This window comes from Pongo pygmaeus, chromosome 4, assembly GCF_028885625.2.
Source record: "Pongo pygmaeus isolate AG05252 chromosome 4, NHGRI_mPonPyg2-v2.0_pri, whole genome shotgun sequence".
NCBI lineage: Eukaryota > Metazoa > Chordata > Mammalia > Primates > Hominidae > Pongo > Pongo pygmaeus.
Genome location: NC_072377.2, coordinates 143,000,937 through 143,023,676, shown reverse-complemented (window position 1 = coordinate 143,023,676; position 22,740 = coordinate 143,000,937). Strand labels below are relative to the sequence as shown.

Below are 22,740 nucleotides of genomic sequence, written 5' to 3'. Positions count from 1 at the left end.
AAGGTTAGGAAGTGAAGTTGGTTCTGAGGAGAAATGAGCTTCCTGGGAGGCTGAGTTGGTTTTCTCTGAGTACGGCACCCACTGCTGGTTCTGTGGAAATGGTGACTTCTAGATTTATCTGGCAGTTGAGGAGCCAGTCTGGCCCAGGTGGGCAGCCTGTTCTTTTGTTTTTGTTTCATTTGTTTGTTGAGAGGGAGTCTCACTCTGTCTCCCAAGCTGGAGTGCAGTGGCGCAATCTCAGCTCACTGCAACCTCCACCTCCTGGGTTCAAGTGATTCTCCCACCTCAGCCTCCCAAGTAGCTGGGGTTACAGGCGCCCGTCACCATGCCTGGCTAATTTTTGTATTTTTAGTAGAGATGGGGTTTCGCCATGTTGGCCAGGCTGGTCTTGAACTCTTGACCTCGGTGATCTGCCCACCTCCACCTCCCAAAGTGCTAGGATTACAGACGTGAGCCACCTCGCCCAGCAAGCAAGGATAATGTTTTAAATATTCCAGCTGGGCGTGGTGGTTCACACCTGTAATCCCAGCACTTTGGGAGGCCGTGGCAGGCAGATCAGTTGAGGTCAGGAGTTTGAGACCAGCCTGGGCAACATGGCACAACCCCGTCTCTACTAAAAATACAAAAATTAGCCCGGCGTGGTGGCACATGCCTATTGTCCCAACTACTCGGGAGGCTGAGGTAGGAGAATCGCTTGAACCCGGGAGGTGGAGGTTGCAGTAAGCCAAGATCGTACCACTGCACTCCAGCCTGAGTGACACAGCAAAAATTCTGTCTCAAAAAATAAAAAATTCTTCCTAAGTTATAATTTACATATCATAAATTTCACCCATCTTTGTGTATAATTCAATAACTTTCAGTAATGTAAACAATTGTTCAAACATAACAATCCAGTTTTAGAATATCTCCATGATCCCCCAAACAGCAAACTCATTGGCCGTCAATAACTCTCTTACACCCAGCCCCAGACAACTACTAATCTGCTCTCTGTCTCTATAAGACTTTTGCCTTTTCTGAACACTTCATATAAACTCAGTCATACACCTAACTTCTTTATCAAAATGTTTTGAGGTTTACGCATGTTGCGGCACACATCTGTATTTTGTTCCTTTTTGTTGCTGAGGTCTATTTCATCGTTTGGATACACCACATTTTGCTTATCTATGCACTGGTTGAATAGACACTTGGATTGTTTCCATTCCGGCTATTATGAATAATGCTGCTATGAACATTTGCATGCAAGTCTTTGCATGAACATATTTTTATTTCTGTTAGGTAGATACCCAGGAGTGGAATTGCTGGGTCATATGGTAAGTGTATGTTTAACTTTATAAGAAATAACTAAACCATTTTCCAAAGTGGCTGCATCTTTTTACATCCCCACCAGCAATATGTGAGGGTTCCGGTTTGTTCACATCCTCACTGATACTTGTTATTGTCTGTCTGGAAAGAATAACTGTGAAAGATAGCTACTACACATGCCAGGTCATCAGCAAGTGTCAGTTTATCAGAGTTTCGAGCACAGACCCAGACCTGTGTTCCAGCCTCCGCTGTCCTTCTGTCCTCTGGTGGCTCCATAGCCCCACACTCCTGATGTCCAAAGAGGAAAGAGAAGTTTTAGTTACAGTACTAACCCCAGTCCGAGAGGTGAAAATGTGGTAGATTAGAGTCTGTGACAACCAGTGGGTGAATGCGGCCCATGTTCCAGAAAACCCATCAGGAACTGCCCACAGGAGATGGTGATAAAGGCAAAGTGTACAGATAACCTCTCGGGACTAGTCCCCCAGGGGCAGCGTCCCACATCACCTGACCCTTAGCCTCTTCCTGTTTTTGAGATAGGAGTATCTGATCAATCCCAGGCTCACCCTCTCCCAGGCACCTCTCCTCTTTAGAAAACTATCACCGTGGACTTTTGTCCATTTGCCGAGCTGACTAAATAATGACAATCTACCTTACTTAGCCCAGACACCTCATTACCAGAAAGATAGAAACAAATGGGGCCGAGCGTGGTGGCTCATGCATGTAATCCCAGCACTTTGGGAGGCCGGGACAGGCAGATCACTTGAGGTCAGGAGTTCGAGACTTCTACTAAAAGTACAAAAATTAGCCAGGCGCGGTGGCATGCGGCTGTAGTCCCAGCTACTCGGGAGGCTGAGGCAGAAGAACTGCTTGAACCCAGGAGGTGGCAGTTGCAGAGAGCCAAGATGGCGCCATTGCACTCCAGCCTGGGCGACAGAGTGAGATTCTGTCTCAAAAAAAAAAAAAAAAAGATAGAAACAAATAGGAGAGAGCTTGCAGTAGAGCAATAAAAATGACCAAGGGGCCGGGGCGGTGGCTCACGCCTATAATCCCAGCACTTTGGGAGGCCGAGGCAGGTGGATCATGAGGTCAGGAGTTCAAGAACAGCCTGGCCAAAATGGGGAACCCTGTCTCTACTAAAAATACAAAAATTAGCTGGGTGTGGTGGCACATGCCTGGTATCCCAGCTACTTGGGAGGCTGAGGCACAAGAATCACTTGAACCCGGGAGGCAGAGGTTGCAGTGACCCAAGATCCTGCCACTGCACTCCAGCCTGGTGACAGAGCAAGACTCTGTCTCAAAAAAAAAAAAAAAAAAAAAAAAGACAAAGGGGCTGGCTCTGTTTACTTGAGCAATGATTAAAGGAAGCAAATCTTTTAGGAGACTTTGACTGTGAGTGTGGGAGAAGATGGGTGCTTGTTTTAAGCACCAGGGATGTGAAAAAATGTGGATATGGTGGGAAGAAGGAGCCAGAACAGATGGGGGGAAACTTTGGAGTAAATGCGGACACATCCACACAAGGACTTGTGCTCCAATGATCACAGCAGCTTTATCTGTAATAGCACCAAAGGAACCAGCCCAGATGTCCCTCCACAGGGGAAAGGATGAACAACTGGGGCATAGCCATATAGCAGAATGCTACTTGGCAATGAAAAGGAGTGAACTATTTGCAGTGTACACACAGCAACATCAGTGAATCCTGAACAGTGATGCTAAGTGAAGGAAGCCAGATCAAATCAAGGACATATGGAATGAGTCCATATATAAGACACTCTATCCTCTTTTTCCGGCTGGAATCATGAAAGGTGTAGAAGAGAAGAAGAAGAAGGTTCCTGCTGTGCCAGAAACCCTTAAGAAAAAGCGAAGGAGTCCGGGCGTGGCGGCTCACGCCTGTAATCCCAACACTTTGGGAGGCTGAGGCGGGCGGATCACCTGAAGTTGGGAGTTTGAGAGCAGCCTGACCAATATGGAGAAACCCCTCTCTACTAAAATTACAAAATCAGCTGGGCGTGGTGGCACATGCCTGTAATCCCAGCTACTCGGGAGGCTGAGGCAGGAGAATCGCTTGAACCCGGGAGGCAGAGGTTGCAGTGAGCCAAGACTGCGCCACTGCACTCCAGCCTGGGCAACAAGAGCGAAACTCCGTCTCAAAAAAAAAAAAAAAAAGAAAAGAAAAGAAAAGGAATTTCGAAGAGCTGAAAATCAAGCACCTGAGAAAGAAGTTTGCCCAAAAGATGCTTCAAAAGGCAAGGAGGAGGCCGGGCGTGGTTTTTTTTTTTCCAATTTGAGAGTAGGTACTGTTTTATTTATTTATTTATTTATTTATTTATTTTGTCTTTTTTTTGAGATGGAGTCTCGCTCTGTCACCCAGGCTGGAGTGTAGTGGTGCGATCTCGGCTCACTGCAAGCTCCGCCTCCCGGGTTCACGCCATTCTCCTGCCTCAGCCTCCCGAGTAGCTGGGACTACAGGCGCCCACCATCACACTCAGCTAATTTTTTTGTATTTTTAGTAGAGACGGGGTTTCACCGTGTTAGGCAGGATGGTCTCGAACTCCTGACCTTGTGATCTACCTGCCTCGGCCTCCCAAAGTGCTGGGATTACAGGCATGAGCCACCACGCCCGGCCAAGAGTAGGTACTGTTTATTAACCGACCACCTTAGAAAAATAATCATGATAGACACCTTAGTTCATTCTTCTAATAAGCCTGTTGATCTGGTCCTCCCTATTGCTAGCATCTCTACCTTCTACAAAATGGGTGGTCTTTTTCTTCATTCTGCCTCGTGGAGAAGATAATTTGAAGGGCCACAGGTAGTTATTTGCTTCTTTGAAGCATTTTCCAATAGTGTAGATCTCATGAATCAGATCCTCCAGGCAGATGATGCCATATTACCAATTAATCAAGCAATCAAAGTGTTATGTATCAAAGCAATTCGCTTCTTATTGATTTTGCCATAACCACACTTGTAAATTAGTTCATTTACTGACTTCAGATGTGGGTATCCCCATGCAATATATGGGTCTACAATCCTCAGCATGTTAACTGAAGGCTGTTGAGCTTCACAAAGTTTCCATTGAAGTTTGACAAAGGCAAAGAAGCTGCAACACCTTTCGGACCTTTGGGCTCACACCATTGATGCCTCCGATCCTGATGACAAATGCCAATTTGGGTTCTGCAGGTACGTAGAAGTTGCCAGCTTTTCTTGCCATCCTCGCCATTCGAATTTCAGTTCTGTACATCTGCCTATATTCCTTGTGATAGTGCTTTTCTTTTTCACAGATAAGCTTCCTCCTTGCCTTTCTTTCTTTTTTTTTTTTTGAGATGGAGTTTCACTCTTGTTGCCCAAGCTGGAGTACAGTGGCGCAATCTCGGCTCACTGCAACCTCCGCCTCCCGGGTTCAAGCGGTTCTCCTGCTTCAGCCTCCCAGGTAGCTGGGACTACAGGTGCCTGCCATGGTGCCTGGCTAATTTTTGTATTTTTGTAGAGACCGGGTTTCACCATGTTGGCCAGGCGGGTCTTGAACTCCTGACCTCAGATGATCCACCCGCCTCGGCCTCCCAAAGTGCTGGGATTACAATCATGAGCTACCGCATCTGGCCTAAAAAATACAAAAATAGTTAAAAAAAATTTTTTTTGAAACCAGGTCTTGCTCTGCTGCCCAAGCTGGAGTGAAGAGGCACAATCTCAGCTCACTGCAGCCTTGATGTCCCAGGCTCAAGCAATCCTCCTACCTCAGTGTCCCGAGCATCTGGAACTACAGGCATGGGCCACCATGCCCGGTTTATTTTATTTTTTTGTAGAGATGGGATCTCCCTATGTTGCCCAGGCTGGTCTTGAACTCCTGGGCTCAAGCAATCTCTAGCCTCGGCCTCCCAAAATGCAGTAATTATAGGTGTGAGCCACCATACACAGCCCTCAATAGAGTTGTAATAATAATTTTTAAAACCCTAAGTGCTAAGGAGAATGGGCTTGATGGAGAGAACTCCCTGGAAAGGGAAATGAGATTTTACTGCATCTGAGTTGCTGGGCCATCGATCTGACCTAAGAGGTCATCTGAAGTAAGCTTAGCCACAGAGGGTCTCCTAGGTCCTAGTAACGGAGATAAGGAGACTGAGAGAAAAATTACTGAAGTAGAGGGTTAGATTTGCTATTTGGGTGCAAAAATCTTATTAGCACCCAAAGGTTTCTGGGTAAAATATTGAAATGTTATTTGCTTGACATCTTATTCCTTTAAACTTGGCCTCATTTCCCTTAGGACTCCGGGATATCGCTCTGCCCAATGGCTTCCCCTCTCCAACTGCATTAAGTGTGTCCTGAAACAGTGAAAACAGTATGGATGCAGGGAGGGGGACTGGCAGGGAATACCTTTGACCCTATAGTACTCTTACCTGGCTCCAGTTCCATACCTGGGGGATAGGGGCGGTTCTGAATAGGGGGAAGGTGGAAGGAAACACACTGAAAACTCCAGCGTGCTGCAAATCCTGGGCCAAGCTCCGCCTTCCCGAGTGCTTGGAATCTTTCAAAACAGGTGAGAACGAGGCTGAACATTCCTGAAATTCAAGCAAAAAGAGTACCTTTCAGGTAGGAGGAGGAAGGGTCAAGGGTCTTTAGGACCTGGTTCTTTCACTTCAGAATCAAAACCTGTCCTTGTCCTTAGCCCAGTCCCCCACCCCCAACTCCCTTCTACCCTAATCCTCCCTGTCCTTCCTCACATTCCTGAGGCCCTAGACAATGTTCCCAGGTAGCAATCAATTGTTCAACACTCCCCGGGACCCTTCTCCAACCTTAACCTTTATAATGATGAGAGCTCTTATCAGCACTGCCTCGTGCCCTTGGTTTTCTGTTTCCCTAGCAGGAGTAGGAATTTAAATAAACACTTATTATTCTTATATTTTTATTTTATATCAGCCGACACATTCATTATACTATAGGACTGTAAAACGGAGCAGCTTTTTGCCCCATTCCCTATTTCAGCCATGAAAAGAAACTTAAGTTTGGACTGTCAGAACCTAAAGAAACCCTGGTGATGGACTAATAAAAATTAGCTAGTAGCCAAATGTGTTGGCTCACGCCTGTAATCCCAGCACCTTGAAAGGCCAAGACGGGAGGGACTACTCCAGCTCAGGAGTTCGAGACCATCCTGGGCAACAAAGTATGGCCCTCCCATCTCTTAAAAAAAAAAAAAAAAAAAAATTAAAGGCTGAGCGTGGTAGCTCACGCCTGTAATCCCAGCACTTTGGGAGGCCAAGGCAGGCAGATCACCTGAGGTCAGGAGTTCAAGACCAGACTGGCAAACATGGTGAAACCATGTCTACTAAAAATACAAAAATTAGCCAGGCGTGGTGGTGGGTGCCTGTAATCCCAGCTACTTGGGAGGCTGAGGCAGGAGAATCACTTGAACCCAGGAGGTGGAGGTTGCAGTGAGCCGAGATCGTGCCATTGCACTCCAGCCTGGGCGACAGAGCCAGACTCTGTCGCAAAAAATAAATTAAAATTTTTTTAAAAAAATTAGCCACCTGTAGTGCATCTGTATTCTCAGCTACTTGGGAGGCTGGAGGAGACTTTGAGCCCAGGAGTTCAAGGTTGCAATGGGCTATAATCGCACCACTGCACTCCAGCCTGAGTGACAATGAAACCCTGTCTCAAAAATAAAATAAAATAAATATTAGCTAGCAACAAGCCATCTGCATCAGAATGACCTTGTTATCAAGGCCAGTTCCAGGACCCTAACCCAAATGTAAGGTATCAGTCACCTGCTCTGTTCATGGGGCCTGGGAATCTCATTCTGGTGCACTTGTAACATACAAGACCCTCTGCTTTAAAGAAAGAGAGTCTCAATGCTCCTTCTTTCATATTTTATTCTTGCCATGTTTTATTTCTTGGGAGTCTGGAGTGAGAAACTCTTAAGAATGTGTAACAGGCATGGACTTGTGTTCCTGAGCCTAGAGTGAGATGGGGAGGGGTAGGTGGGGCTGGGAAGAGGTGTGCCAGTACAAATATTGTCCCATCAGGACCTGGCAATTTTGCCAGGAGGCTCACAGGGATGTGCCCCTTGTTAGAGAAGGTGTCCTGTTCCCCCTGCTCAAGGCTGAGGAGTCTGGTGCCATGGGAAAGGGCAGAGGTCAACAGTGTTGGTCAGGGAAGGCTAGACTGCACAAGAAAGAATTGGGCCAATGTCAGGGGTTTATTGGAATTCCTCTGGCTCCAGGAAGTGTGGGTTGAGAACCACCTGGGAGACCCTTAGAGGAAGGAGAAGAGGCAGAAGCAAATTAGACTTTCACTTCACTCAGGGCCTGATAACCATACCACGTCAAAGGGATACCTCATTGTCCCTCTGATTTTAGGGGTCAGAAGTTGGGAGAGGATCCAAGGCTTGGGAATTCCAGTACATCAAATCTCTTGTACCCATCCACCCAGTGAATGGTGGAGTCTGACCAATTCACAAAAGACTTAGATATCGGGGTTGGAGGTAGTGCTTCCACTCAGTAATCCATCTCATCCACACTGCTGAGTAGACTTAGCCAGTGTCCTCCCTGCCTCACCCACAAACCAAGTCAATCAGGTTGACTCCTGCTTGTGCTTCCTAACTCAATTTTTCCACCTTTCCTAAACCCCTGGGTGGGTTGGGTGCCCTTCACTGTGCTCCCAAAGAGCTCCATTCTTGCCCATATTGTATAACACAATGCCATGTTGTGATTTGTGTCTTATATCTGTCTCCCCAACCAACAATCCACATTCCTCCCATGGTGTCTGTCGTGGCCAGGTCAAGGCCTCTCACAGAGTAGGCAAATGCTCACGTGCCCACAGGGATTGCCCCAGCAGCGGGAGTGGTCCCTCAGGGTACTGGGGCCAAAAGAACCTAGAACCTCAGGCCTCCTACACAGTGGGAATAGATTTGGCCTGGATGGGAACTTTAGACACCAGGCCAGCCTTCTGCCCACTCTATCCTTTGTCCCACGAAGCTGCCAAGGATGGCAGTTCCAGCTGGCAAGTAATAAGAATTTCTTCCTGGAAGGATTCTTGGCTTGAGAACTGGCCTTTACCTCTTCTAGGCTTCTTTGATGCCCTCAAGTTGCTGGGGACATGGGGAATGGGAGGGAGAGGGTGAGTTGGCCCCAGCATTGTTACTGTTTCCCCAAAGCCCTTATGCCCACTTCTTACCTCCCCTAACTGTACATGGCAGGGATTCCCAAGATCATGGATTTTCCAACCCTGAGTAGAGGTGGGGGACGGGACTGGCCCAACATTTGATGCCAGGAGAGTAACACTGCCTCTGGCCACACATGTCACAGCCCTCACTCTTGCCTTTCTTGGCTTTAGCTAACCAAAGTAAAGCTTCAGCCCAACAGACTGAAGAGGAACAGGCCCATTATCAAGAAGAGAACCCCAGCTTGGGCAACATGACAAAACCCTGTCTCTATAAACATTAACCCAGTGTGGTGGCACGTGCCTATAGTCCCAGCTACTCAGGAGGCTGAGGTGGGAGGATCACTTGAGCCTGGGACGTCAAGGCTGCAGTGAGCTGTGATTACGCTACTGCACTCCAGCCTGGGTGGATAGAGCGAGACCCTGTTTGAAGACCCATACTCAGTCCTCATAAATAACGAACTCCAGTTTCACACAGTGAGCCTGACTCTGGCTGGAGGATCCTTGTATCTCTAAAGGCCAAGTCTTCAGAAAACCTCACAGCCCTCAACAGGGCAGAGTCCTTCCCCTAACCCAGGAAACACATACCCGATCGCAGCTACTTTATTTTCCTTTTAATTTTTTGGAAGGATATACACCACATATCCCATGGGCAATAAAGCGCATTCAATGTGTTTATAAGCCAAACAGTCACTTTGTTTAAGCAAACACAAGTACAAAGTAAAATAGAACCACAAAATAATGAACTGCATGTTCGTAACATACAAAAATCGCCGCCTACTCAGTAGGTAACTACAACATTCCAACTCCTGAATATATTTATAAATTTACATTTTCAGTTAAAAAAATAGACTTTTGAGAGTTCAGATTTTGTTTTAGATTTTGTTTTCTTACATTCTGGAGAACTGAAGCTCAGCTCAGCCCTCTTCCTTATTTTGCTCCCAAAGCCTCCTCCAAATCATCACTCCCTACCCCCCTTAAGGCTAGAGGTGAGCATGTCCCTCACAATTGCACATGTCAAGCCATCAGCAAGGCGCATCACACAAAAGGCACCAAGACGTGAAACTTTTTAAACCAAAACGACGAAGAAAAACACTTTCAAAAAAAAAAAAAAAGAAAGAAAAACCAAACCATATTTTGCCACATGTGAGAGTACAGTCGAGCAGTATTTACAAAAAGGTTAACGGAACAACACTCTGACACATGCTCTGAGAATACTGGGACTGCTGTTTCAAAAAAAAGGTTCAAACTTATTGTCACAGCATCACCACAAAATAGAGGATCACCATTGGTTTGCTTGGCTTTTCTTTTTTTTTTTTTTTTTTCCCCAAGTGAGGACCTAACTCCAAATAATACAATAGAATATGCAAATTATCTTCACATCAAGAGTACCCCAAGAAAAACAAAATCCATGGCACAGACACTGTACAAGGGTGCAGGGCAGGGCTCTGAGGGGCCCAAACCCCATTTTGCCAACTCGATTTTCTAGCATTGAAGGGAGCAAGGGGTCAGGCATATGATGGAGATGATACTGAAATGATTTATCCAAAATCCATGCAAATCAAGTTCTTTGGATAGAGGTGAAGAACTTGGACATGGCTGTTTCAGGCAGCTGAAGTCAAAGGGAATAGGAACTGGGGAAGGGGGTGGGCAAAAAGGATTGTTGGCCAATAGACCTTCCACTCCAGTAGAGAGGGAGGATTTGGCTCTGAGAACCTCCATCTGACCTAAGAGGAACCCTCCTCTCCTATGGCCATCTCCTCCTCCTGTCCTTTAAGTCTCTTGTGTTTCTTTTTCTCCCTTTTCCCTTTCTTTCCCCTTTCCCTTCAGCAAATTTCAATTGTCCTGGGAGAAAAGGTTGCTGTCATGTCCGAAAGCCCTGTGGAGGCGCTGAAGGAGTTGGTGACAGCTGAGGAAGGGAAGCTGCTGACCTGGGCCGGGAAAGCAGGGGGAACGGAGGAGTACGTGGTGGCCACCGACGGGGAGGGGAAGCCACTGTGCACAGGGGATGGGTAGGTCGAGGAGCCGGGAGAGGAGAAGGAGGTGGGCACAGGGGATGGGTATGAGGTGGTGGCCGGGGATGGATAAGAGGTAGTAACCGGGGACGGGTAAGAGGTAGCAACCGGGGATGGGTAGGAAGAGAGAGAGGAGGTGGCCGAAGAGGCCACAACACTTTTGTCTGCTTTCTTGTCCTTCTGCCGCAAGTGGATCTTGGTATGCCTCTTGCGTTCATCGCTCCTGGCAAACTTTCTCCCACAGATGTCGCAGGCGAAGGGCTTTTCGCCTGTGTGGGTGCGGATGTGGGTGGTGAGGTGGTCGCTGCGGCTGAAGTTGCGCATGCAGATGCGGCACTGGAAGGGCTTCTGGCCTGTGTGGATGCGGATGTGGCGGGTGAGCTCGTCGGAGCGGGAGAAGCGGCGATCACAGGACTCCACTGGGCAAGCATAAGGGCGTTCGTGGGGGGGCGTCTTGCTGGGCCGGTTGGGGTACTTGCGCATGCGGCTGGGTTTGATGAGCTGGGACTGGTAGCTGGTATTGAGGGCCTTCAGGTCCTGGGAGCCCGACTGAGTGGCAAAGGCCTTGATAGTAGACAGCGGGGTGAGCGAAGGCTGCTGGGTGCGGCTCTCCAGGCCCTGGAAGGGCTTCTGGTCTGGGGTGCCCAGGCCCAGATCCCCCTGCTGCTGTGGAAACAGGTAGTCGGGGATCATGGGAACCTGGAAGCCACCCTTGGCGGCAGGGTAGGCAGGAGGCGGGTACTGGAGCGCTGTCCCTGCCGAGCCCGGGAAGGCCTGGCTTTGTGGCTCAGGGAAAATGTCAGTGTTCGGCGTAGGGAAGGTGGGTGCCGCTGAGTAAATGGGACTGCTGTCGTTGGATGGCACTGCGCAGCTCAGGGGTGGGCTCTGGGAGGCGGAGGAGGAGGAGGCCGCTGGAGATGGTGCTGAGGACGAGGAGGCCGGTGGGTTGGTCATGCTCACGAGGCCACTGACCAGGCTGAAGAGGGGCTCGGGCCACAAGGTGTTGCCACTGTTGGGTGCAGGCTCCAGGGAAAAGCGGCCAGTATAGGTGATGGGGGGCAGCCGAGTGGTTTGGCTGGGGTAACTTGTCTCCACCAGCACCTTCTCGTTGTTCAGAGAGATGTCAGGAAAAGACTCTGGCAGGAGAGAGAAAAGCGGGAGGCCTGGTTACTGGAAAGCAATCACTGGAGGACGTGGACGACCCGAGCTGCCAGGCAAGAGGTCGGGCCGGCTACCATTGACTCCCGAGGTAGTTAATAATTGATAGCAGCAGATTGCAATGTTCCTGGACCCGCTCCAGTGGCAGAACCCATTTCAACAACAGCTGACGCAAATACGGAGAATCCCCCTCCACTGCAGCTCGCAGCGCTCCGCAGCGGCGGCTGCGCGGGCGAGGGATTCCCGCCAGCACCCCCACGGCCGCGGCTAGTGCGCGCCCCCAAACCCGGGCTGCCGGGACATCCACGGCCAAGAATCACGGTCCTTCCTTGGGGACAGGCGGCAAGCAAGGCAAAGCAAGCCTTTCTGGAGGTGGGGGGCGCAGCCCCGCTCATCAAAACAAGCCCTCCCCCTCCACCCACCCACGCAGCTCCAGAGCTCTCCATCCAAAACAAAAGCTCGGTCCTCTGCGCTCCGCTAGGGATGAGGGCAGGGGGTGGGCTGTGTGGGGTCCCTTGGCATCCCTCTAACACATGACTCTGGGGATGCGAGGAATGAAAAGGAAACCCGGCTCTCATCCTAAGGTCCAGGAGCACTCCTGCGGTGAAGGACAGGACGCCAGGATGGTGGCGAAAGGGTTCCCCCTCGGCGTAGGCCACTGCTTACCTGCGGTCAGGTGCTCGTAGGGCTGCTCGCCCGTGTCCGCCTGAGGGTTGAAGGTGCTGCTGCTGCTGCTGCTGTTGCTGCCGCCCCCGCCGCCTCCACCGCCCCCGCTGCTGCTGCTGCTGCTGTTGCTGCCGCTGCCCTCTGGGGCCCCGGCGGCGCCGAGGAACTGGGGAGCCCCGTTGCTCAGCAGCATCATCTCCTCCAGCTTAGGATAGTTGTCCATGGTGGGCGAGTGAGGAAAGGATCCGAATGGGTCAGAGATCTGCAGCGGGGACATCAGCTGCATCTCGGCCTTGGCCGCGGCCATCCTGGACGAGCAGACTGGAGAGCTGGTGTCGGGGCGGGTGGGCGCAGCCCGGGGCTGGAGCTGCGGGGGACACAGTTGCAGGGGCCTGGCCGGGTTACATGCGGGGCGCGGGGAACACTGAGGAGCGCGCAGGCGGGGACCCCGACTCGCCCTAGGCGCGGGCAGGCGTGGACGTGCCGCGGCTGCGGAGGCTGGGGCAGGGGCCGGTCCTGCGGCGGCGGAAGCTGGCTGCGGCGGCGGATGGCGGCGGCGGCTCCCCAAGTTCTGCGCGCTGGGATCTCTCGCGACTCCCCGGATCCGCCTCTATTTGAAGGGTCTGGAACCTCACGGGCCCGCCTCCGTCGTGACGTACATGGCCATATATGGGAAGCAGGAAGCCCTAATATGGCAGGACCGGCCGGGAGGACCCGGAGTGACGTGAAGCCCCCCATCCGACAGCGCCCGGCACCTCCATCCTGCACCCTAGGGCCCGCGCCCGCGCCCGCATCCCAGGCGCCCAGGCTTCGGGGAAGCCTAGAGCTCTAGCCGCCGCCAGGGCCTCCCGGACCCGCGCAGCTCCGGAGTTCCCGCGTTGCCCCCGCCCCTCCCTCCGCCTTCTTCCCTCCTCCCAGAGCCGGAAGCGGCCGGGCCATATCGGGCCACTCCAAATAAGGCGCTGCCCAAATAAGGGTTGTTCCGGCGGGGGATCCTTCCTGCTCCTTATATGGCATTTCCGGGTCGCAGCTAGTTGCTCCCTCGCTCCCTCCCTCCTCCCTGGTTCCAAGCCGGGAGCCCGAGCGCTCGCGGGAGCCGGGGACGCCCAGGCGGGGAGGGCTCGGGGCGTGAGGCGCTGGGCGCGCGGCTGCTCAGACGGCTCCTAGGCGTGAACTAGGCTGGGGAAGCCCAGACCCAGAGCGGGGGCGAGGGCGAGTCGGGCCGGGGTTCTACCGCTGTCATCCAGGGCCCGCCCGCCCACCTCAGGGACCGTGAGAGCTAGCCGGGAGTGCGGGGGAGGAGCGGCTGGGCCAGCCTGGGCAGGGGCCGCCCAGGAGAGGCGGGGCCTTGACCCCGGGCCTCGACCTATGGCACGGTGTCTTTCCGGGTGTCGCTGGAAAACTGAGGATAGGAAGTCACGGCCACTTGGTTCTTGGGACACTGTATAGCAGTGAGCTGCCTTGCCTCTGCCACCTGTCGGTGGGATGGGGCTGCTGGTGCCTGGGGTCCCCTGTGCTCCCCCGGAACCGAAAGGCTCTTCCCTAGTCTCCGCCGGCAAAGAGCCCACCTTTGGGGGACCGAAGTGAGGAAGCTGATTGCCCCAAAAGAGACCTGATTCCTGTTCTCACCAGGAGATAATGGTCCTTGTGGTGAGGGGTCACTTCCCCCCTTTTATCCAGTCCAGGTGGAGGGCCGGCCGACCCTGCGGGAATCCGAAAGGGGGACTTCCCTATGGGCTATTTGGGGACCCCTGGCTGGGCGCGAAGAGAGGACCGGCTTGGCGGCTCGGTGCTGGTGCTGCCCCCTGGAGGTTCCCTCTCCACTCCCAGCTCCGGACTCCGGCCGCGCGGGCTCTTCCGCCGCCTCCTCGCTCCCCCTCCCGGATGCGGCGCTGGGCGCGGAGCCAGGCCGGGGGAGCCTTCGACGCAGTGAGCGCGAACTGAGCAGGCGCTGCAGCCCGGGCTCCCCCTGCAGTCCTTGGGGAGCCGCCACTGCCGAGGCGCCCAGGCTCCGGGTTAACACTCCTCACCCCGAGCCTGGCCAAGGCGAGGGGGAGAAGGAAGCGGGGGGTGGATGGTGGCGGGGGAGAACGATTCCCGCAGGTCTCCCTGGGGCCGAACGCGAACAGGGAAGCCCTCCCCGCCCCCACGACGCAGTCAACTGCGCACCCCAAAGGGATCAGGGATTCCAGGAAGGGAAGGCTCCTCCTGCTTTAGCTCTGAATCCAGAGGAAGTGCTGTTTTTCTGGATTTAAAAAGAAAGCAGAAAGTGAATGTGGGGAAGGAGGGTGCTTGACGACACCTAGAGGGAAGGGAGGAGGTGAGGGCCTCTGTGAACCCCAACAGCCTCTGGAGGTCGGGGTCAGGGGGATTAGGTGGGGGAGGGTGTAACTTTCTTGGACTTAATCCCTCTGTGGCTGTGCCCCCTCCAAACATGTTTTCTTATAAAAATCAACTTAAGGAATCCAGCAATGAACCAGGACTCGCTCGTCTCGGAGCTTGCCGTCTCAAGTCCGCTGGGGAGGTGGGGTGCTCACTCCCACTGTCTACCGAGTTGTCCATTGGGGCAGGAGTGATGCGCCTCTCAGAGAACTGCTGCCGCAAGGGCAGGAAAGCCAGGCTGTTGCAGCGCAGATGGTCTTGTGTCTGAATGTTCATTTTGCCACTCCCTGGTAGGGTAAGGGTACCTTAGCCAAATTTATTTTTTTATGTTTTTGTTCTTTCTGAGACGGGGTCTCACGCTGGTACCCAGGTTGGAGTGCAGTGGCGCGAGCTCACTGCAACCTCCGCCTCCCAGGCTCAAGTGATCCTCCAGCCTCCGCCTCTCGAGTAGCTTGGACTACAGGTGCCTACCACCACGCCTGGCTTTTACTTTGTCTGTGTGTGTGTGTGTTTTCGTAGAGGGGGTTTCACCGTGTTGCCCAGGCTGGTCTTGAACTCCTGAGCTCAGGCGATTCACCCACTTCAGCCTCACAAAGTGCTGGGATTCCAGGTGTGAGCCACAGCACCCAGCCAGCCAAGCTTTTTGTTTGCTTGTTTGTTTTTGCCTTTTTTGAGACAGAGTCTCCCTGTGTCACCCAGGCTGGAGTGCAATGGGGCAATTTTGGCTCACTGCAACCTCTGCCTCCTGGGTTCAAGCTATTCTCCTGCCTTAGCCTCCCTAGTAGCTGGGACCACAGGTGCACCCCACCACACCTGGCTAATTCTTGTATTTTTAGTAGAGATGAGGTTTCACCATGTTGGCCAGCCTGGTCTTGAACTCCTGACCTCAGGTGATCCACCTGCCTCAGCCTCCCAAAGTGCTGGGATTACAGGTGTGAGCCACCGTGCCCAGCCAGCCACGCTTTTTGTATCTCACTTTCTTCAACTGTAAAATGGGGCTAATGTTAATAATACCCACATGGGGCCGGGCGCAGTGGCTCATGCCTGTAATCCCAGCACTTTGGGAGGCCGAGGTGGGCGGATCATGAGGTCAGGAGATCGAGACCATCCTGGCTAACACGGTGAAACCCCGTCTCTACTAAAAATACAAATAAATTAGCCGGGCATGGTGGTGGGCGCCTGTAGTCCCAGCTACTCGGGAGGCTGAGGCAGGAGAATGGCGCGAACCCGGGAGGTGGAGCTTGCAGTGAGCCAAGATCACAACACTGCACTCAAGCCTGGGCGACAGAGCGAGACTCTGTCTCAAATAAATAAATGATAGTAATAATACCCACATGGGAGTATTGTTGTGAGGACTGAAATTTATGCAGGCTGCCATATGTCAAGTCCCAATGCACAGTACCTGCCTTGCAATTGGCATTCGACAAACAGTGGCTATTGTTCTTTTCAGGGGCTTTGGATCCATAGGGTCATCCACAGTTCACCCACCCATCCTCAGCCTCCAAGAAAACTCCAGTGACCCTTTTCTGGAAAGCTGTGCAGATGGGGAAAAACATACCAATCCTATCACAGGGGACATAAGTTGATCTGAATCCATCTTGCTGCAGTAGAACGTTTACTAGAGCAGAATTTTTCAACCTTGACTGTGCAGCAGAATCGCCTGTGGAGGTCTGAAAAAGGCAGGTTTTACCCTGGACCAGCTGCATCACAATCTTCCTGAGCTTGCAAGTGGCAGCACTGAGCCGAGGTATCGGCCTGGGATTCCTGTGCTGTCACTGGAGAGCCACCCAGACTGGGAGAGAACATCCTTTGCCCCAGCCAGGGCAAACCAGTTCCCTGATGATTCTCCTGTGCAGCTCACCTAAGGTATTGTCAGGTTCTTGCTGAAGCTCAGCACGGGAAATTCTCATCGTCTACGTCTACATCTTTTGTTTTGCATGACCAACATCAATTCCCCTTTTTATTGCTATTCCCCAGCCAGCAGTTTCCTTTGGGGAGCCACCCTAATCCATGTGGTTGGGGGCAGATAGCCCCCACCCTACATCTATAAGTAGGTATGTTCCCTGGGCCTGGCCATCCACCCAGGGGTGGCCTAGCCTAGGAGTGTTCATTTCCCTAGCTGTAGTGATTGAGTCAGGATGGGCACATGACCCAAACCAGGCCAATGAGAATCACTTTTTCCAGAACTCTTGGGAAAGGGAAATTCCCTTTCCCTGATGGTACTAAGCCAATAGGATGTAAGCCTGGAGGCCGTCTCGCCCACAGGCCTGGAGAGCCTGCCTGAGGATGAAGCCAATGCAGGGGAAGTCAGAGAGAAGAGAGACATACAGAAGAGAGAGACAGACATACAGAAGAGAGAGACAGACATACAGAAGTTCCCTGCACTCAGTCTGAGCTTTTTAGTTATGCAGGCCAATGAATTCCTTTTTTATTGAATAAAAGAAAACATCCTCAGTTAGTTTCTCTTACTCACAACCTAACCAGTTGAACACCCATTATCAACAACAATAAAAACTTCCCTGAGGACTAACTGCAGTCAAGGTTTGGGAACAAGACCCATGGCATAGGCCTTTGCCTCTAAGGAGCTTACAGCTGGGTAGAAGGGAGCCTGAATTCTATGTTACAAGAGAATAAAGAATAGGAAGGAAGCAGCCCTGTTAGCCAGCAAAACTCAGTGACATTAAGGGACATAGGAGATAAGAGGAGGGAGAGATTCCAAGGGGCTGGGAGACGGTCAGGGACAATGAAGAGATTTTGGAGGAGAAGGAACGTGAGAAGGCCCAAACTTTGTGGTGGGGAGGTGAGAAGCTGTTTCAGGCCAGGCTTGGGGGTGGGTTGGCCAGGAGCGCCCATGTGTGGTCTGTCTGGGGAAAATGAGGCTGGAAGGTGAGGAAATGGGCTGGAGTAGAGAGATTTCCTCTTGGGAAGTAGCAGAAGGTAAAGTTAAATAAAACATTCATTCTTTTGAAAGGGTTTATTGCCCACTGTGTGTATTGGGTGCAGTGCTGAGTCTTAGAGATTCTGCAGTGAGGCTTTGCTCTCATGGAAAATACCATTTAGTGGGATAGACAGAAATAAACAGTTATGCAAATAAAAAGGATAATTTCAGATCATGGTGAGTGTGGCTGATATACTAGGAAGGTGAGGGAAAGGCATATTGGAGGAGGTGGCATTTATGCAGCGATAAAAGATAAAAAAGAGGAGAGGAAACTGACTGCATAGAGGGGTGTGGTGGGGAGAGCATTGCAGGCAGATGGCCAGCCTTGCAAAGGCCTCAGGAGGGAAGGGAGTCCGGCTGTGATCTTTCTGGGGCCTCAGGTGAAGGTGTGGACAGGAAGAATTGTGCAGAGCCAAACGTACCAGTCCACCCCCACTCTCCCTTGTTCTGTCCTCACAGCTCATACAGAGCAGAAGGTGGCCCTTCCCAACCCTGCCCAGCCCCTGTGGTGTGAGCCCCTGGAAGGCAGCTTCCACCCAGGAACGGTGGGAAGAGCTGAGCTCAGAACCCTGCATGCTGCCCAGGCCTTAGCCTGTCATGAAAAGGGCTGAAAGTCACCTCCCTAGATAGGGTTTTGCTGCTGACCTGGCTTCTCAGCTGCAAGGCTGGGGCATCTGAGTCACCTCACTACCCTCTGGTCTATCTTTTAGCCAATGGCACACTTCTGTTTGCTGTGATTGGGGGGACAGGAAAGCGAGGAGACGGTGAAAAAGTTGGCCCCTCCCGAGGAGCCAAATCTCAGTTGGGGCTAGTGAGCACCCCACTTGTGACCAACAGCCCAGATGAAACAACCGGCCTGGGGCCTGCAGGAAACCATGTTGGAGGTAAGGAAGGCTCCGAGTCACTCTGCACCCTGGCCTGGGGGCCTACTGGGCCTCAAGGGTGCTTAGGGATGACCTGGGGCTCTCAGACCTTGCTGGCCAAGTGACTGATACCAGAAGCGAGGGAAAAGGTGAGAGGCCCTCAGCTGATATCTGCACTTAGACCTTTCCTTGCAAACAGGAGAGGAGGAGGAGGCAGAGGGGAGAGAGAACTGAGCTTGCCCAAGGCCGCTGAGGCTCCAGGAGAAAGCCAGTGAAACCATCCCATCTCCAACACCCGACTCAGGGCTGAGCCGGCTGCAGCTCTCAGAGGAAAACAAGCCCCTTTTTCCATTGCTGCTTCCTCCTCCCCAGCCCTGGGCTACATCAGCACCCAAGTGCACTGTTTAGGCCGTGGTTTGCACGTGGCCAGCCCGGGGCTCAGGAAGTGGCTCTCTTGGGGTTTGTCTGGGGCACCTGTCACACTTTCCAACCGACTTTCCAACCGAAGGCTGATGGGCCTTGAATGGGTCTGGGGCAGTTCTGCTCCTACCCCAGGGAGGGCTTTGAGGGGTGAGAAGAAACCTGAGGAGGCCAGGCATGAGGTGGAACAGAAGGTGCCCTGAGGGGGCAGGTGAGAGGGGGCAGCATGAGGAAGACAAGGGAGAGAGAGGGAGGATCGTCCTAGAGTGCTGAAGTGTGAGCCGTCTCATCTACTCTTTCAAGATGCCAGAGGACAGCCCTGGGTCTCGTGCTAGGTGAAGGGCCGTGCAGTGTGATGCTGAGGTCTGAGGCACAGGGCGTCTGAAGAGGGTGCCTGGCGTGCTCTGGACAGGATCTAGGGGCTGCAGGGAACAGATCACAGAGGATTGAGCCCCTGGTGACGGGGGTGGGGGGTTCCTGCCTGGGAGAGTTGGGGTCTGGGCTACTGTCCCCAGAGGCTGCCTGGGGAGTGATGCACCAGGCAGAGTCAGGTTAGGCCCAAAATGGAAGACCTTGGGGCATCAGCACTTGGGAGGGGCACAGTCTGTACTCGGGGGCGGGGGTCTGTAAAGGGAAGAGGGAGTGGGTGGAAGTGGGTCTCCTCTAACTCGCAGTGCCCTGCAGATGCAGAACAAGGCTGCTGCCCTTGGACATCCGTCCCTCTGCTCTGTGCTGGCCAGTCTCTCTCCCAGGCCTGAGGCTGGCAGGACCCTGGGCTCGGAGGACAATCCAGCCTCTGGTGGTTTCTTTGCTCCCCCTACCCCCAGCTGAGTGTGCAGTAAAGCCAGCCGGCTGCAGAAATCTCTGGAAGCTCGTTGGGCAGGAGAGGGAGGGGAGCATTACATAAGAGCCCACTGATGTGCAGGAAGTTGAGAGCAGCCTTTAGATTAGAAAGGCAGCGTTTCCACCCAGCCCAGAAAGGCAGGAATAGCAACAGCGGTTATTTCTGGCCCCTCACCACCGCCCAGCGCCGGGGCTGCTCAGCTTCTTGGTGGGTGAGCTTGGGTTCTGCAGGCCTTGGTGCGGGGGATGGGGAGGGAGGGGGCAGGCAGCCCCTGGGGTCACCCCACTCTGGCACTGGCTTCACCCCCAACTTCCACTCCAACAAACACCAGGATGCAGGAAAAACAGCAATAATAATATCTGTGCTGCTTGTTTCCTCTGATTTTCCTTAATCTCTGGATACATTCTCTATCCCTGCCCTCACCCCGATACACGTTAACCATGTGACAGACTCTGTGCTAAACACTTCACGGGCATTTGTCCTCACAGTGCCTTATGAAGCAGGTGCCATCCTCACCCCCATCTCACTGATGAGGAAACGTACTCAATGAGGGCAGGCAATTTGCTCCAGGGCACAGAGCTGCACACTGGTGGAGCCAGGATTCCAATCCAGACAGCCTGGCTTCAGAGCCCTCTGGCTGAACCCCAGCTCCTACCAAGAACTCTTCTCTGGAACCCCGGAATGAATCAGATGAAGCTTTCACTTTCACCCTGCATGGTTCTTGAGTCAAGTCGGGTAGGGGAGACAGACATAGGAACGAGTCACTTAAATTCATCCATTCAACAAGTACTTATCAAACATCATTTCTGCTCTAGGCATTAAAGATGCAGAGAGTGGTAAGGAGGGTCCCCCTCATTGGCAGCTCACAGCCCAGTGGGGGAGACAGACGTTAGGAAGCACTTGCAGCAGTGTGACACACGCTGTCATGGGGGAAGCACAGTGAATGCGGGGGCCCTGATCCAGCTCCCACCCCCTGAAGTGCTTCCCAGGCAGTCAGACAGCCAACTTGTCATTTAAAAAATCATCGCAGGAGGCTGTGCGGGGCACGGGGAGGGCAGATGGTGAGACCGGCAGGCACCCATGCAATGGTCCAGGAGAGAGGGTGGGGTCTGGATGCATCAGCACCGGCTATCACAGGGGCTCCTGCAGTGGCCTCCTAGGTAGAGACAGCCAGACAGCCAGAAAAACTGACACCCACACCGACTGACAAGCTGCCCAGCCCAAAGGAGCATCCATCTCCCCGGGTACAGTGGCAGTAGGGTGGTTGGGAGGCTGATGGAAGGGCCCTGTCATTTTTCCTTCCTCCAACCATCTTCCTATCAACTCCCTCCATATGGGAACCCATTTTAAGCCAAAGTCAACATGCGTGAGTGAGAAGGAAGCTGGCGCCCAGCACAGGAGAGAGAGAGCTTCCATCCATGATCATGCTGACAAACAGCCATGAGGGCAGGAGGGTCTGCTCCTGTCCCTAGGAACATCCTCAGAAAGGTCTCAGCTGTACTCCCGGCAGAGGCAGCACTTCTTTTCCTAAAAGCAGGCACAGGAAGGGGTCTGGAACTTACAGGATCCAGTTTTCCTCTGGTTCAGTTGCAGAGAGGGCCATCGTGGCAGGACACAATAGTACTTTTTTTTTTTTTTGAGACAGAGTCTCGCTCTGTCATCTAAGCTGGAGTACAATGGCGTGATCTTAGCTCACTGTAAACTCCGCCTCCCGGGTTCACACCATTCTCCTGCCTCAGCCTCCCGAGTAGCTGGGACTACAGGCATGCGCCACCGCGCACGGCTAATTTTGTATTTTTAGTAGAGACAGGGTTTCTCCATGTTGGTCAGGCTGGTCTCGAACTCCCGACCTCAGGTGATCCACCCACATTGGCCTCCCAAAGTGTTGGGATTACAGGCGTGAGCCACAGTGCCTGGCCTAAAATTTTAATTATTAATGTTTATATTTTATTGTAAAATACCAAAAATATACAATTTGAACCATTTTAAGTGTACAATTCAGTGGCATTAAGTACATTCACACTGTTGTACAACTATCACCACTGTCCTTTTCAGAACTTTCTCATCATCCCAAACAGAAACTCTGCACCCTTTAAATAACTCCGTGTTCCTTTCTCCCTGCAATCCCTGCTTTTTTTTTTTTTTTTTGAGATGGAGTCTCACTCTGTCGCCCAGGCTGGAGTGCAATGGCACGATCTCTGCTCACTTCAATCTCTGCCTCCCAGGCTCAAGCGATTCTCCTGCCTCAGCCTCCCGAGTAGCTGAGTCTACAGGTGTGCACCACAACGCCCAGCTAATTTTTGTATTTTTAGTAGAGATAGGGTTTTGCCATGTTGGCCAGGCTGGTCTCAAACTCCTGGCCTCAAGTGATCCGCCCGCCTTGGCCTCCCAAGGTGCTGGGATTAAAGGTATGAGCTATCATGCCCGGCTGCCTGCTAGTCTCTATTACAGTTCCCGTCTCTATGGATTTCACTATTCTAGGTATTCATGTAAGCGCAATCATACAGTATTTGTCCTTTTGTGCTTGGTTTATTTCACCTGCCATAATGTTTTCAGGGCTTATCCATGTTGTAGCATGTGTCGAAATCCCATTCCTTCTTAAGGCTCTATAATGTTCCATTGTATGTATATACCACATTTTGTTTATCCACTTACCGACTGATGAACAGAGGTTGTTTCCACCTCTTGGTGACTGGAAATAATGCTGCTGTGAACATTGATGTGGAAGTATCTGTTTGTGGACTCAGGGTTCTAATTCATCATAACCTGTAGCTCTCACAAGGGGAATCAAAGTCAGATTTAAGAAAGACCTCATGGTTTCCTACTACCAGTGACCAAAGTAGCAGCATCTCCCTCTCTGGGTAGCTTTAATATTCAGAGACTCCACTGCTCCCCCTCATCACACCCTCTCCAGATGGAGATAATGCCGGGAAGGGTTGCCCTGCTGTAGGAAAGAGGCTTTAAGGGCCACCCTGGGATCAGAGCTCTGGGTGGTTTACTTTTAGGAGC

The 22,740-nt window shown here is 52.2% G+C and overlaps 1 protein-coding gene and 1 pseudogene across 1 annotated transcript; both read right to left on the bottom strand.

Moving 5' to 3' along the window:
• Nucleotides 1-3,982: 3,982 nt before the first annotated feature.
• Nucleotides 3,983-4,594, bottom strand: LOC129037041 (large ribosomal subunit protein uL30-like; annotated as a pseudogene).
• A 4,450-nt stretch (nt 4,595-9,044) lies between these two features.
• Nucleotides 9,045-12,993, bottom strand: EGR1 (early growth response 1). Its single transcript, XM_054488845.2, has 2 exons — nt 12,285-12,993; nt 9,045-11,596 (listed from the first exon to the last, which is right to left on the bottom strand). The coding sequence occupies exons 1-2, from the start codon at nt 12,589-12,591 to the stop codon at nt 10,272-10,274; spliced, it is 1,632 nt and encodes a 543-aa protein (XP_054344820.1). The 5' UTR covers nt 12,592-12,993; the 3' UTR covers nt 9,045-10,271.
• Between the last annotated feature and the right edge of the window lie 9,747 nt (nt 12,994-22,740).

Coding starts and splice junctions, on each gene's coding strand:
- EGR1 (XM_054488845.2), bottom strand. CDS start 12,591: ATGGCCGCGGCCAAGGCCGAGATGCAGCTGATGTCCCCGCTGCAGATC. Junction 11,597..12,284: donor CTACGAGCACCTGACCGCAG/GTAAGCAGTGGC, acceptor CTCTCCTGCCAG/AGTCTTTTCCTGACATCTCT.